The following is a 15960-nucleotide window of genomic DNA, read 5'->3' as shown; positions in this document are numbered from 1 at the left end:
CTAAACCACGCACGAGATTTTAGAGAAGGATTGGATAGATCCCTTCCAACCAATAACCCAAGTTTCACTTTTAAGCTGTTGTCTACTCAGAAAAAAAGGGCAAGATGAGCAGACCCCACTGGCCACTGCTGGAGGTGATGAAAGGTCTGAACTCTACTGCCAGAGCACCCAACAGAAATGCTTAGCTATATAATCTAGGCTCATGACCCAACCACCAGGCACCAACACCATCGCGTTCACCACTGCTTCCATCATCCGTCTCAGTCCTTAAATTAATACTGAAAATGCATATATGCGATGGATGGATATGTACGATTTCAGAGGTTTAAGCTTGGAACTCTCCCCTTGAATCTCCATATATAATTTAGAAAAATACAGCCGAGACGGAGCGGTGTTGCTGCGCGCTTTGGCTGTTTAATGCCATAAGCAGATCCAATCCAAGTCCAATATCAAAAAGATTGGACGAAAGTGGCAAATTAAAAAGAAAAAAGTTGTCCTTTTCTTAAGAAGACGACCCATATGACAGTGGTCGAGTCGAGTGGTCGACTTTTCTGATAATAAAATAGAAATGGCTCTCAATTCTCGAAACAGAAAGGGAGACAAAACATTCACTGTTTCACGTTGGATTAATCTCTCATTGCTTACGTTTGATTCTTTCTACTCTCGAGACTTGAGCTCCCTCTTCATCATCTACATGAATGGGAATATCTCCCCATCTACATGCCTCCCCCCCCCCCCTTTCACTTGCTACCCTCTTCAGTCTTCACTCACTCCGGCGGTCCGGCCCCCTTTCTGAATTTCTTTCTTTCGATTGTTTCTTCGTTATTCTTCAACAAGTTTGCTGAATGCTGGACGCAGTTCAAAAATCCATTACGGGACCCGGAGGATAGGATACCGAGCCAATCATCATACACCATGTCAGCCTGACGCATGGGACCTACGTGTACGAATCTGAGCTATAGTTCTATAGAGTAACCTGAAATAAATAAGGGAACCCGACCCTGAGCAGAAAAAACTGAAGTGACGAGAGTTTGAACTGGGTGGCCGTTGGACGAATTCCCTGGCCGGCGGTGCCGGTGAGATTTATCCATCCACAATTCCACATGGGACATCATAGCCATTGTGGTCTAAGAGGGCTCACAGGGCTCCACCTCTACGTCACATCTTCCATTCAGGCACTGAATTTCAGCATGTCAATCATACGCATAAACCACGTCAGCCTAACAAGACAAGACTAGTCGTGTATATATAGTTACTGCACGAAAATAGGGGTAGAACTGTAGAGGATTCGGAAACTCATGTCATCTCCTACACCTGGCAAAAGGCAGTTCCTTCATTTCTCCGTATTACATTAGGGGTAGTACGCAATGTATATAGCACTAGCGCAACGGGATGTTTACAGTAAACCGTAGAGAGTTGTTCATTAAATTGGATCAAAAAGGTTTTTTCTTTTTGGAATTGAATGCATGAACAAACCAGACGTTGAGCAGTGGGTTATGGTCCATAGGATTGTAAAAAAACCACACTATCGATACAGAATACAACGGATATCTGTATACAGGATAGACGAGATTGATATATACAGAGAGGGACGACAAGGGAAAACGGTTAGAAACTTGGCACATAAATAAATAAATAGAAGAAAGGAATAAAAGAGAAAAAAAACAAACTTAAGAAAAGGTGATGAGTAAAAAGAAATTTTAATGTTCAAGTATTGATGTGAATCTTTCAGATTACAAATACACTCAGAAACTAAGAGTTAAAGAGAGAATATACAACACTTACAAGGCACATCGCTATCCCTATAACTTAATGGGCCAAGAGCATCTATCTCTCCATGGAATCTAGCACTTTAAAGATTTAAGACAGAAAATCATATATTAATTAACCAAACAGTAAGGTATGAAAACTCAAAAATCAAAATCACAACTAGAGAGGGAGCTCTGCTGTTCTGCAAATAGCTGAAAGAGCAATAATAAATGAAGTGCAGAATATAAAGACCGAATCCTGCCCAATTTTGTTTCTTACAAAAGATAAAGACAACAAAAGAAACAAAATTGAAAGGTCTTCTCCTATCCCCAAACAAGTGATTGTAACGTAGCATAACAGGAGAGAAAAAGTTTGAGCCTTATAAATCTAACAATTTCTGCCAAAACAACTACCATAAATCTTACAAATAACTTCTCACATTATAAGTCATTAATTCTTTTGTATTTAATCATGCATTTACCGGATAAAACTTAGTGATGAAGGAAGATTTGGTTCGACCTCGTAATCATTCAATACGTGACAAAAGCAACAGCTCGGCAAAATAATATGCCCGAGGCGCAAACTCCAAAAGGAGGAACCAGCAGTCCAAACTCCCTACGAGGAGACCGAACTCCCCGCAAGGAGCCCGAGCTCTCCCTTAGGCCACGAACCTTACAAACATAAAGGGCATTAACCTGAGCTGGCCTGCCCCATGGCAGTTCGGGACACACCTCTATCCGAACTCAAGACTTCACCTCACTCATCACTCAAGCACTTCGCCCCCAGGTGTCCGCAGCACTTCACCCTCAGGACGCCGAACTGAACAACCGTACCATGCCTGATACCGAGGAAGTCCGTATCCAGCGGCGGCGTACCTGACTGACTCGAGATCTAACGCTTGACAGTCGCACTTCAAACGGCAGAAGGGATGACACCCGAACTGGAAGAAGCACAGAAATAATCATACCCGACCTGACAAAAGCCTCGGAGTGAGTGCGCGAAGTGGTTATAAAAGCCCCCTACCCCCCAAGAACAAGGTATGTGAACTTTGCGCCATCTGGTTTTATCTTGCCTTTGAGAGAATACTAACTAGAACTTCAGAGCAATCTCACCGAGTTCCCCCCCGGAGTTCCCTCATCTTCTCCGTTTCAGGTTCCTTGTAGCTCCGTTTAGAGGCAAGGTTGTCGACAACTAGGACCGGCCAGATTGCGCACCATCACTTAGCTAGGAATAAAAGTTTTACTTAAAAAAATCATAATTTAAAAAAAAAAAATCTTTTAAAGGTTTATCATGGATAGGTGGAAGCATGGGCAATTGCCCTGATTCAAGTTTGAAATTCTTTATTTTTTTTCAATTACCCTCATTCAAATAAAATAGAAAGTTTCTTTTTTTTTTTTTTTTGATAATGAACAAGGAGTCAAATAGTGACACTCATGTCCCAGGACCTACTTGAAATCTAAAATTGAAATAAGCCGAAGTGATTATATTACCTCAGATTTTCTCCAATATGGAAATTGACCAAGGTCATTCAAACAATCTTATTCTCTTTTCAAGTTTAGGGTTGAAGACATGAAGCAGGTTGATGGATTGTGGAAGAAAAAGTCAGGAAGAGGAACCAAGTATAGTCCTTTCATTCCATCTTTTGTTCATTCTAATATTATTGAAGGACAAAACACACTTGAACATATAGATTTCTCTCTTCGTGTTTTACAAAATTACAAACCTAGGTTTTTATACAAAATTGTAGTAATTGTTGCTGTGTTAAAACTTAAAAAATAGTATTTTCTTTTCTTTCTATTTATTTGAAAATATTTCGAATAAAACTATTTTAATATCAAATTTTTTGTTTTAATTACTCAAACAATGCTTTAAGGTATGCATGGCAGTGATAATAATAAATACATAGTTTAACTGCTCCTATGAAGTTATATGTAAAAATAAGGTAAGTGGACATGTAGATATAAGGTAACATAATAGCATTTCAAAAAAGAAAAAAGATATAATAACTTCACCAATAATGCTTCATACCAATGTTTCATTCTTAGAACAAGACTCTGCATACTATCGACATTCCAAGACGAAATAATTATATAAAATATTTATCGATGTGTATGGTCCACCCATTACAAAGTTATAGTTATAGATCCTTATAATACATAAAACCGTGAATTTTGTTTACAAAATAAAATAGATAATTAATATATTCCAATCCAAGAGAAATATGTTTGTGGTCATCTAACTGGTTGGATCCTGCAAATCAAAGACCAACTTCATTGGCTCATTGCATTGTCATGATTCGTGACTTTATCGTCTCCTGTGATATGACCTAATGATCTTGACTGTTTCAAACAGTGACAAATTTGGAACGTGGGGAATATCCGACCCACAAAATTGATTCGTCTCCGTTTAATTTAGGTGATTGCTATTTTCTTCTTTTCTTTTGCAATTATATTTAAGCAATAACTTTCTATTTATCGACAACTAATAAGTATTAGACTTGCAATTCTACTACAACTGCTTGAAAATCAAGATACTAACCCCTATAAGATAGTAACGCTACTAATTTGTTCATTATATCAATTCAACCCCAACCTATTAATTTCCAAATGGTGAATGCAATAATTCTTCCCTCGTGAGTGACAGGTCAATCCAAAACCTGTTCAAACAAAGGTAATAACCTGCACTCTCTCTCTCTATATATATGTATATATGCGTGTGTGCAGGTGAAGAGTAACACAAAAAGAAAGAATCAAACCAAGTTTATTATTACTGTTTTTCTGTTTTTGTTTACAAGGGAGAAAACCTAAGTTTATCGCCATTGAAAGTTGGAAACTTTAGAAGAAATGTCCTGTCTCAGACTCTCAATGACAGTTGGAAACTTTAGATAATGATATAGAGTGTTGTGCGTTCAGACTCCAGAGGTTTATTGGTGTGAGGAACCAACCACCTTGGGCGTCTCGCAGCTCGCAGCCGCAGGCGCGCTCTTCTGAGGCTTACCCCTTTGTTTGGGTTCATGTATTGTCACTTCATATATAGTCTCCCCACCTCTAACTCCGCCATGCATGAGCCATGATGCGATGATGCAACATGATCGATCATCTGAAACAGTGAAGCCTAACCCCTGGCTGGTGGCCGGCTGATCAAACCAGATAGCCAGCCAGAGTCCCCAATCTTTGCACTAAAGCTTCCGTCAGTCCGTCCACCCACCACCGGCAAATCGCAATAAATTAACTGATTTTTTTCCAGTCAGGAGACGAAAAACATGATTCTTTCGCTAGGTTATAATTTGTTTTCTGGTTTTAGTTTTACTTATCCGGGACGAATAAGAATTAATAACAGCGATGGGGGCTCGGGAGAGGGAAGGCATCGCCGCATCACCTTGGAAAGTGGATTTGGTGGTCCAGATTATGATTCCTGATTCCTGAAACAGGTAGTAAAGGGATTGATTCCATCCCGGATCAGGGGACGTGGCATTGCCCCGGCGTGGTAATCGCCATCACATGTAATAGAGGGCTGTCCAGAGACAGTCACAGAGAGAGAGAGAGAGAGAGAGAGAGAGAGAGAGAGAGAGAGGCAGCCATGGCTTGGGTGAGTGCAGCGCAGTGCAGAGTTTTTGTGTTTTTTGTCCGGTTTGATTGGTCAACACAGTTGTAGCTGTCATCATTGACACCAACCATACGAGGTTATGCTTATGCACCACGAACCCGCGCCATGAAGACCTGGACTCACTCTCACGTGGCACGTTATACGTGTCTTTCCGTCACATCATGAAAAAGAAAGGGTGGAGTCTGGAGAGAGAAAGAGACCGCGACGCTGGCATCTCAGGGTGCCAGAGAGGAGAGCCCAGGACGAAACCTTTAATGAGGCACGGCTCAGACCCTCTGCGTGGAGAAAAGCAAAGAGCATCCAATGACGTGGATGAGCGAGAAAATAAAACAATTTAAAACAAACTGATGAGGGCCGCGATGCACTAATACTCTGCCAATCCTGCTCCTGGTACGGTCTCGGTCAAACTTCCAAGACCTGTGATGAATTTGGAAATTGCCACGTAACAAAGACGTCCTGCGTGGCATAAATAGCTTAACTGTAACCAACTATGCATCTCTCTTGATTGTTGCAGACGTTGGTGTTTTTTTCCTTTTTTTTTTCTTCGTCTTCGACATTTCTTTTATTTATTCGTGCTTACGAAGAAGATAATAAAAAAAAAAAAACTAAGCGACAGACGATTTCACTTGGATGACCGAGCCAACTCTCTTACCAGTTATCTCTCCTTCCGTCTGGTATATCAAATACCGGATCCTTCTTAGTCCCCCAAGTCTCTTAATAAAACCAACGTCAATCAACCAGCTACCCTTCAACACTCAGACCTATAAACCGAGATCCCTCGTTGCCATTGCCCTTCAATGCGATAAAATGAAAATACTTTGATTTCTTTTACATTTTCTGTGATAGTTCGACGGAGTCCAGTCCGGTCGTTGTGTTATTCAAAGGAGGGTTGCTACTTTCTAATTTGAAACCAAACACATTTTAAGGTATCTTGCGAAGTCAGCCAATGTGCATCTCTCTATTTCCCTCACTATTTCCCTCACATTGGTGACGGAAATGGTTTAGTGCGCACGTTAACATCATATATTACGTTTTATCTAATGTGCACAACAAGACCTATATAAACCACGTAACCACCATTACTCACTACTGTACGGCACGCGCCGAAAAAGGTGACGTTGAAGTAGTAGTAGTAGTAGCGTGGGTGGGTGGCAGCAGGCTAGCCACCTGCTTGCCATGAAACGGCGGCAGAAGGTGGCTGAGTGTCTCGTCTTCTTAACAGGAGACAGAGGGAGAGATGCATGATTTGTACGAGCAGCCAAAGTATATATATAGAAAGAGAGAAAAAGAGAGGAAGAGGGAAGAAAAGATACTTCCATATTTCCAATGTGTAAACCACCATTCAAAAATCCTCGATGTTTGTAAATTTCATGTATTTTTGTTTTTCTTTTCGGAATTACAAGATGAATAAAACCATGTATAGAAGACCAGAGAGAGAGAGAAACAGAATGAAATAAAGGAAAAAAAAAAAAAAAAGGAAACTAGCTGACCTGAGCGCGACTCATACTCAGAGCCTTGGGCTGCTGCAGCTGAGGCTCGGTGCTCAAGCACCCATTGGGTGATGTAGTAGTAGTAGTACCCATTGCACTGGTACAGGTAACAGTGCTCCCGTCGGTGGAATTAAAACAAACTTCCGGTTCAACGCCACTGTTACCACAAACATTGTCGTCAATATCGTAGCTATCATTATTATCGGCAATGCGGTTTGAGTTGGTGCCACCTTCCTCCTCGTACACATCTACCCTATTATCTCCATCACCGTCTATGTTAATATCATCCTCCTCCTCCCTCGTATCAACTCCACTGGCATGACCCAGTCTTTTGTTGGTAGTTGCGCTGGAGTGAGCACCAATGGGTATGGGCTCAGTCAAGTTCTTCCCGTCTCGAGGCGGAGAAAACACCACAGGGAGGTAGTCATCTGTCTCGCATGCGAACTTTGAGTTTTTGAAATGCTCTTTTAGTGTCTCCAAGCCCTGGACTCACCGATATATGTCCTTTTTAACTACAGAATCCCTTATTTTTATTACTTCAATTATGAAAAAGTACGCACGAAATTTCTAACGTCTATGGCTCTCTATAAGCCACATTGCCAAATGCCAATCAAACATGGAAACCAGTGAACCCTCTGCACTGATTTTTATTTAAGTTTTTGTTGGTTCTAATGAATTTCTTTTTTACCAAAATAAATAAATAACACTCACTACTCCAAAATTGACCATAATCTATCTTAAATTTCATTAATATTGTATCACTTAATTTAAAAAAAATAAAAAGTTTTCTATCTCTACAAAAAAAAAAACTAGTTTTCTATAATCAAATAAGTTGTTCAAGAAGCCAATGGATGTATATAAACAATTTACATAGAATAAAAAATAAATAAAGACAAGAAATTAAACAATGTCTTATTTTTTACAAAGTAAATTAAGTAAAACATAGAGAAAATATAAAAATCAAAAGATTCAAAACCCACTTCATATCTGACGCACAGGAACACTCGTAATTTAACAATAATCACAAATAGAATATACGAGAGGCTAAAATGAAAGAGAAGGCAATAATTTAATTTTGATCTACGTCCTGTACTTGGAAATGAAAATTTAGATATAAACACAAATAATAAATAAATATGCACAAAAAAAATCCAACAAACCAATAGGAAATAAATAAATTCATTATAAAAATGTAATACCTGCAACCGAGCATAAGTGACTTCACAGATTTTTTTGGAGTTGAAGACTTCCCATGGTTGCAAGTGGAAAGCCTTGTAGAGCCTCCATGTCGCCTGGGGAGACGTTAGGTTCACGAACCCATATCCAACATTGCACTTGTTACTGATGCAACAAATAAAACGGAGGGGAAAAAATAAAAGTATTAACAAAGACATGATTGAAATGGAATCAAAACAAGTAAAATAAACAAATTTACGATTATTTATTTCTTTGATAAAGAGAAAAAATAAGACGAGAGAAAATTACTTGAAATCAATGGGAAGATAAACGAAATCATAGGAAGATAAGGGCTGATCATCGCCGTCGCCAATCTGCTCGTTGCAGTTTATGCAGTGGTTGTCCAGCATGTTCAATAGCAGCTTCTGACTGCACCACGCCCCAAATCCCCCCCAAAACAGAAAATAAAACCACAGAAAGAAACTAGTAATAATAAATACAAATCCAAATAGAAATCCATATAAAAAGAGAGATAAATAAATCCCAGATATATAGATCGTAACTAGGACTTCCGGGAGCAAATCACCTGTACTTGTTCGGTATGTTCTTGATCATGACAGTGGTTCTGGTATCACTGCAATCGGAGTCAATCATTGCATCCTCGTTGATCAAGAAATGAACATCCGAGTTCTTCTGTCTGCCCTTCCATGACCGACTTTTCGGCAGCTTCGTAGCTGCTGAAGAGATACTGTTGTTGCCTTTGTTGCTGGTATTGCTATTGCTGCCGCTGCCGCTGCTCTTCCTAGTCCTTCTCCTCGACGACCCACTACGATCCTCGTCACCTTCACTCTCATTGCCAACAACACTAAGAGACAACGAACCCATGGGACCTGCTACGGCTTCTGGAGCTCCATAATTTGATCTCGAGTTGCCGTTCCAATTAGCAATATTCTTCCTAGTAAAGCCAGGTTTCTTACTCGGGTGTTGAGTTTGAGAAGGCTGGGTTAGATAAGAATCGGAGGTTGACTGGCCCAAAAATCTAGGAGGCAGTGATGGAGGTGCTGATGCTTGAGAGTAATTCCCAGTACTCATTGTGTGGTAGCTGCTTCTGTTAACATCAGAAGCGGTGGTGGTTTTGTTGATGTTGCTGGTGGCGCTGGTAGCAGCAGCGTTCGATAACCTTCTTCCATGACCACCAGGACGACTAAATTCAATTACTATATTCTTGCCGCCGATTTCCCTTCCGTTCATTTCTGAAAGAGCTCTAGCTGCATCTCTAACATCAAAGAATTCCACGAACCTCTGATGCCGTTTTGACGGCGTCTCTCTCAATTCCTTCACAGGCCCTAAATTATTACAAAATCATTCAAGAAGAAAATCTATCAACTAAAGCTGTAAATTAAAAATAAATCAAAATCAACCAAATAAATAAGCTTATAAGCCACCCTATGAGCAAGAAGCGAAGTATATAACAACAGTTGAAAAAGAATCAGATAATAAAAGAAAAGAGAAAAAAATGAAAAACACTTAAGACGTTTGCCCCCACTATCCCCCGTAAGAAGCAACTAAACAAACAAGTGCACAAAAATATATACCACAAAGAACGAAACAGATTCTGTCATTCTCTTGTTCAAATATTCTCAGAGTTCATACAAGACCAAGAGTGAACCAAAGAGAAAGGATCGACTTCTGATTTGTTTTTCCACTGAAAAAGATAGGTTAAAACAATAAGAGAAAGAGAAACGAAGCGAGAAGGGGGAGAAGGAGAAACAGGAAAACAATTTAAGAACATGAAATTGAAGTCAATCAAAAGTCAAAACCCAGAAAATTAAATCATCAGTAGGCCGATTTCAGTTAAAACCTGGGTAGGTGTTTGGTTATTCGTTGGTAATTCATACCAAAAGCTTCGAAAATTTCTTTAAGCTTGCTTGCTGAAACTCCCGAATCCAAGTTGAAGACCACCAGGGTCCCTTGATTTTGCCCGTCGGGACCAATGGTTGGCGACGGCACAGTAAACTGTGCCCAAACAGCTCGGCCAGCAATGAGCCCACGCGCAGGTGGAGGCATCGGGGCCGCCGAATTCTCCACATCAATCCATAAATTCTGGTTCAACAACGAGTCGTAGTATTGTCGCAACCTACTTTGCTGCTGCATGTGCTGCTCTCGTATCTCCATCATCGCTGCCTGTGCATGTCTTGAATCATAGAAATGAACCGTGACGATTCCATCCTGTAACCTCTCCATCTGAACCGCTCTCACCTCACCAAACACCTCTACCTCTCTCCTCAGCGTCGTCTCATTAACGTCCGTTGGCACAGAGCTTAGAAGCAACGCTCTCGTAACCGTGGCCGAAGGCGGCGGCAGCGATGGTGGTGGTTGAGGTGGATTTACACTGCTGGGTCTAGGGTACGCCACTAGAGGGGCTGAATGGTAACCTGTCCCCCCATCATAGAAAGGCATCGCTTGAACTCCTGTAGACGGGTATGAAGAAGGGCTTTGGTAGTAAATTTGCGGGTGAAGGAGGGCAACCTGGTTTTGTGGAGAAGGAATATTTCTCGGTCGGAACTCTTGCGCTCGAGGGTCCAAGTGTCCCGGTTGCCTAACGATTCCAGTTTCATCCATGCCGCTTTAGAGCTCCTTAGCTCGCCGCACCGGAAAACCGGGGAAGAGAAAAAAAAAATCTTTCAGTTTCTGAACCTTGTTTTTCACCCTTTTTCTTTGTTGTTTTTGCTTCTGTCTTTATTGTCGCCTGAAACCGCTATCGTACTAAAAGCGGTTTCCCGGCGAAAAGCCAACGCGTCAAATCTGGTACATTAACGCAACAGAGGCTTTGCAGGCGCACGTTAAAGCCCAGCCTTCATCTCAGGGTCAGCTTACCATGTAACGGTCCCTTGGTTGCCTTCTTCGGCATTGCCATCCATCTTCTCTACTCTTACATAAGAGCGCACACACACACACACACACACTCTCTCTCTCTTTCTCTTTTACAGGTTACAGGCTTACAAGTTACAACTTACAAGAAGCTACAGCCAGCGAGAGTGTGAAGTGCTGAAGTCCGGTCCCAAGGTTCTGAAGCTTAAAAGCCCAAACCGGTCTTTCATTTCCCTTCTTACCACCCTTTTTTCGAGCCGAATTTGCTAAAAATGGTTCGTTCAATTCACACTGTGTTTATTAAATTACACAAATGCCCTTTTGTCCTCGTACACTGAATTTATCCCTTATTTTGATATTTTCTCTTCCTCTTAATAATTCTCTTTGGGAGTAAAATGGTAAGATAGTAAAGATAGCAGCAGTGCAGCACGCTGTACTGTATTACTGTATACCCACAGATACGGGTACGGGTGTCGATCGACGATGATATCAAGATCGTTATTGCTATACCTCCTCGATTCCCTGTTTTGACCACTTAATTTATTGCCGGGAGGGATTGACTCTAACCGTACACGTGGCACTTGCGACAAATGTTTATAGCATATTTTACTTGGTTGGGACGTAGCCCTACACTTGGGACTTATGGATGTCTTATATTAATACTCCCTTTTGTGTTTGACTGTCTTAAAGCTCGCCAGTATAAAAGTATTTTCTATATTCAAAGCATGTATGCCACGTGTACTGCTCATATTCCCAAGTACGGTTGACCCATTTCGAGAAAAAATAGGACACTCAAACCCCGGTACCGGACGCAGGTGAGACATTTCGTCCTACTTCCGAGTTTAGAGTAAGAGACCCGGAAACCTAGCCTATTCCAGTCCTCTGTTGGAATCGGAGGATGGTGGGCCAATGACGATGTACTACGTACGCCCAACAGGTTTACCATTGGCCAGTATTAACTATTACGAAACGCAAGAAACTAATCAACAGGTTACCATTGGCCCAGTGGCTACCAAGATGGGTCCACCCTCCACATATATTCGAATTTTGATGATCGTCTTCTTCTATTATATCTATCTACGCCAAACGGCCAAAGCCATCCCATAAGATAAGGACCATGACCAATGTGTGCTAGCTGGTCCTTCTTACACCTTCATTCCCTGAAATCAACAACACATGGACCTTTCTGGCCCCCTGATTAACCTCTTTCATCGGTAAGATGGTGTCCTTTTATCACCACCGATTAACGCAACGTGGCTCGCCTCGCGTGAAGGCAATTCTGGAACAGACCAGTTAAGTGGCATGTACATTTATAATTTATTTACGTGGTTGTCTGGACGTGACGCCAAGGCAACTATTGAATGGCATTATTTTCACATTTTCTATGAAATAACCCCCGAGTATTGGATATTTGGATGGCATTGTTTGTACCGAGCAGGTTGGGTTTTTGATGACTCACGCCCATGCACTTTTAAGAGAAAAAAAATAGGCCCAATACAAAACACCATCTGTATTTATAGGTTTGTATACATACAGTTGAAGGCCGGGAGGGAGTGGTGCAATTTTTTTTTTTTTTTCGGAGAAATTCAGAAAGTGAAAAATCCAGATTCCGGGGTACCAAGTGCCAACTGAGTAGAGATGAGTAGTTGAATGAATGAAGCATACGGTAGAAGTGGTTAAAGTAGTAGGGCCCGGTCCAGACCTTATTTGGCATAATCGCAATCGTGCGGCGGATAGTAAAGAATAAAGATGCATCTCGAGATCCAGCTGAAGGCTAAAGGCGGAAAGCTGAATGGGTGATGCCACGTACATCCCTGATCCCCCGACGCCCCCGTCTCCGTAGCTTGAGCCTTGACCCATGATGATGAGGCCCTGGAAGGGGAACCGGTGTTCCGAGAGAGAGAGAATGTGGGGTTGGTTGGACGTGGACATGGACATGGGAATTGGGATATCTAAACTAAAACCACTCAACACCCAAGTGTTTGCTTCGATACTTGCACGCTGCTGTCTCCCTTAAACGTATTTACCTGCTCACATCCGACATCTCTGTACCCTCCTCTTTAATAAACAAACAAACAAAAGAATCATTAATACTAATTATTGAATACTATTGTTAATTAGGGTGGTATATACCCCTCTCTCTCGCTCTCTGTGTTATGACTTATGAGATTCTATTTTTGAGGTTAAAGTAAATGGGGTGTCTCCATACTCCCTTCCCTATCTACTTGTTTTAGAACTACAAGGGACAGATATGAAACATTTCATATGTATATGTATAGGAATTCCACATCTCAGAGATCAGACCAGAGTAGGCTCCATGATGAGGTTTTACGTTCTAGGCATTGAACGTGTACGCATTTTATGTGAGTGCTTATCTATCACATCAAAACAATATATCATGTAGTAAGCGAGTGTGCGTGCTGTGTTTCAACTTTCAATTCAAGGAGAGAGAGAGAGATGTCGGTCAACTATCTATCCATGCCTCCCCCTTGGTACCGGAATGCTGCCATGCACTTTATAATATGATGCAACTTGTAAGTCGTATGGTTGGAAGGAGCGATCTCTGCTGTGTGAGAGACTTGACCCATTGTGAGCATGGTTCAAAGTATGGTTCGGTCGTATTGTATTGCTACTTAAAATGGCTAATATATATATTTTTTTATTTTTTTTTTCAAAGCTTAGTATTTTGAGAAATTTATAAAATATTTTTATTATTAAAAAACATTAAGGGCCCAAAACACCTGAAAACAAGCAGTTTAGATGGTATCTTTTTCAAAAGATATGATATGATATGATACGTCCTATATCAGACATATCTTATCATTATTTTGAACCATAATTGTGAATTCTTCTTGGGAGATGAAATATTGTCACTGTTTTTTAATTTTTATGACTCCTTTTTAAATATGCAAACAACATAACTAACTAATGGCAATAGACAAATTCTGTTGAGAAGGATCCCGCTAATAGGTAACCAGCATATCAATCAATGTTTGGTTCTTCATCATCCAAACTTTCTACAATTATCCAATTTTATTTTATTTTATTTTTTTCCAAAAGGTAGGTCGAGGGGTTAATAAAAGGTGATTCATTAATTAGGTGGTGCTGGCCGTTAATTAGCTAGATGAGTGTAGCCTTGCTCACATTAATCATTAATGGGTTAGGCAGGCTAGGACAGCATCATTTCAGCCAAGGATTAATCGGCATATCCCTAGCTCAACTCACTCGCAAGTCGCATCATCAAAATGACAAAATCAGAGGTATGGCTGGGCATAGGGTTTTTTCCCTTGCCTTGTCCCGGCCGGACCAAACTTGCTGGCTGTGGCCTGTGGGCCAGTGGCAGCACACACAGTCACATAGTCAAGTCTAAGTTGGGCTGGGCCAGAATTTAAAGGCCCAAATCGACATTTCTTCTGTAATATGTAGTTAGTTTTAGTGTTTTGTTCTTTTTGGAGTTTGGAAGCAGAAAGAGAAAGGAACCCTCCTCTTCATGACCCAACCAACCTAAGAGGCCGACACTCATCCAAGGAATTTCGCCCCAAAAAGGCTTTGCTTAACGTATTCAAAAAATAAATAGTAGCTATTTCTAGTTCGGTCCAGCCTAAACAACGGAAAGTGGGAAGGGTACAGATGAGGAATTGGACTGGAGCACAAACCATCTATGTAAATGTAACAACATTCCTTCACATGGCTTCGTTTGTTTGAATTGTCTTTGTGTCTTCTTAGGGGCTGCAAACTGCAAACGGTGTCATTTGTCCAACTTTGAATTTGGAACTCATCTGATTTAAGACTATCAGAATTTAATCCATTTATATAAATTAACCAAATTTAAATCCACCTCAACACTGTATATGTTCATTAGATTCATAAGTTTAATTATCATACAAGTTATTTTTCACGTTATTCTTAGTTTATTTTATTAATGATCTTCAATATCCAAATCTAACCTATAACTATAATATTACGCTTGAATCCAAATGTTAATGAATCGAATTTACATCTACTTGTATCCAAGGTTCAAAATATCGATATGACCGATATGCCCTACCAGCGTATCAGGCGAATCGATATTATTTTTTTTTTACTTTTTTTTTCTAAAACCGATTCAGGGGGGGGGGGGCGATTTAGGGCTCCTCCACCCCCTGAAAGGGTCAGACCCCCAATACATCCACTATAAAAGCATATCGGAGGGGTTCCAAAACGATATGTATCGACCGATACTTAGTAATACTTTGAACCTTGCTTGTATCTGATTTTTTTTTTCTTTTTTATTTTCGGTAGAGAAGTCTTTAGTTCAATACATCTGATGATAGCAGCGCTAAAGTTTCTTTTTCTAATTGAACGAATAAGGGAACCTTTTAATTTTTTTCTTTTCTTTGGTAAACAAGGGAACCTTTTTTCTTATAAGCACCTTTTTGTTCTAGTATAGAAGGAAACTTGAATATTTTAGCTATGAGCTCTTCTCGCTTTACATTAAAACTATTTGTTGCATTCCGTTTATATCAAAACAAAGATTTTTTTCATAAAAGGGGAAAAAGTATAGCTGAAATAACCCTGTCCCAAAAAGAAATAATAAAAAGTTCCATCTCGTTTTTAGTTTTCAACAAACAAAAAGACAATAGTGTTTTACCCATTTATAGAGTTGTAGGTATTTATATGGTAACTTACACACAAAAGTCTCTCCACTCCACTCTCACTTTCTTCTGATGAGTGAGTCTATTCCTTTTTGAATATTAAAGGAGATGAAGGCAGGAATTTTAATAGCATAATATCAAGAAATGGTCCCAACTAAAACAATCATAGAACCAAAATTAAAGGATATTCTCACGTGGTTATCATATGCATGTTTAAATATTTCCAAAATTCCAAACTGCCTTTATACCATTTTATGAGATCATTTGTAGAAAATTGATAAATTGTTAACAAAAAGCAAAAAATAAAGAAAATGTAATAAGAATTTGTAAAAAAAATATAACAAAGAAAAAAATGAAAATACGGAAAACACTGAAAATTGCAAAAAAAAAATAATAATACAATGAAAAAAGAAATTGCGAAAGTGCAACAAAAA

General features: G+C 40.0%; 1 protein-coding gene across 1 annotated transcript; it reads right to left on the bottom strand.

The window, feature by feature from the left end:
- Positions 1 to 6659: 6659 nt before the first annotated feature.
- LOC148862630 (protein terminal ear1 homolog) lies at positions 6660 to 11045 on the bottom strand. The gene is made up of 5 exons (XM_088979847.1): positions 9920 to 11045; positions 8608 to 9367; positions 8331 to 8450; positions 8045 to 8186; positions 6660 to 7328 (listed from the first exon to the last, which is right to left on the bottom strand). Exons 1-5 carry the CDS (start codon positions 10641 to 10643, stop codon positions 6837 to 6839), a joined length of 2238 nt encoding a protein of 745 aa, XP_088835973.1. The 5' UTR covers positions 10644 to 11045; the 3' UTR covers positions 6660 to 6836.
- Positions 11046 to 15960: the final 4915 nt, after the last annotated feature.

Source organism: Nelumbo lutea, chromosome 3, assembly GCF_056320005.1.
Source record: "Nelumbo lutea isolate HS-2025 chromosome 3, American lotus-T2T, whole genome shotgun sequence".
NCBI classification, from domain to species: domain Eukaryota; kingdom Viridiplantae; phylum Streptophyta; class Magnoliopsida; order Proteales; family Nelumbonaceae; genus Nelumbo; species Nelumbo lutea.
The sequence above is the reverse complement of the archived record's forward strand: the minus strand, read 5'-3'. Positions and strand labels throughout refer to the sequence as shown.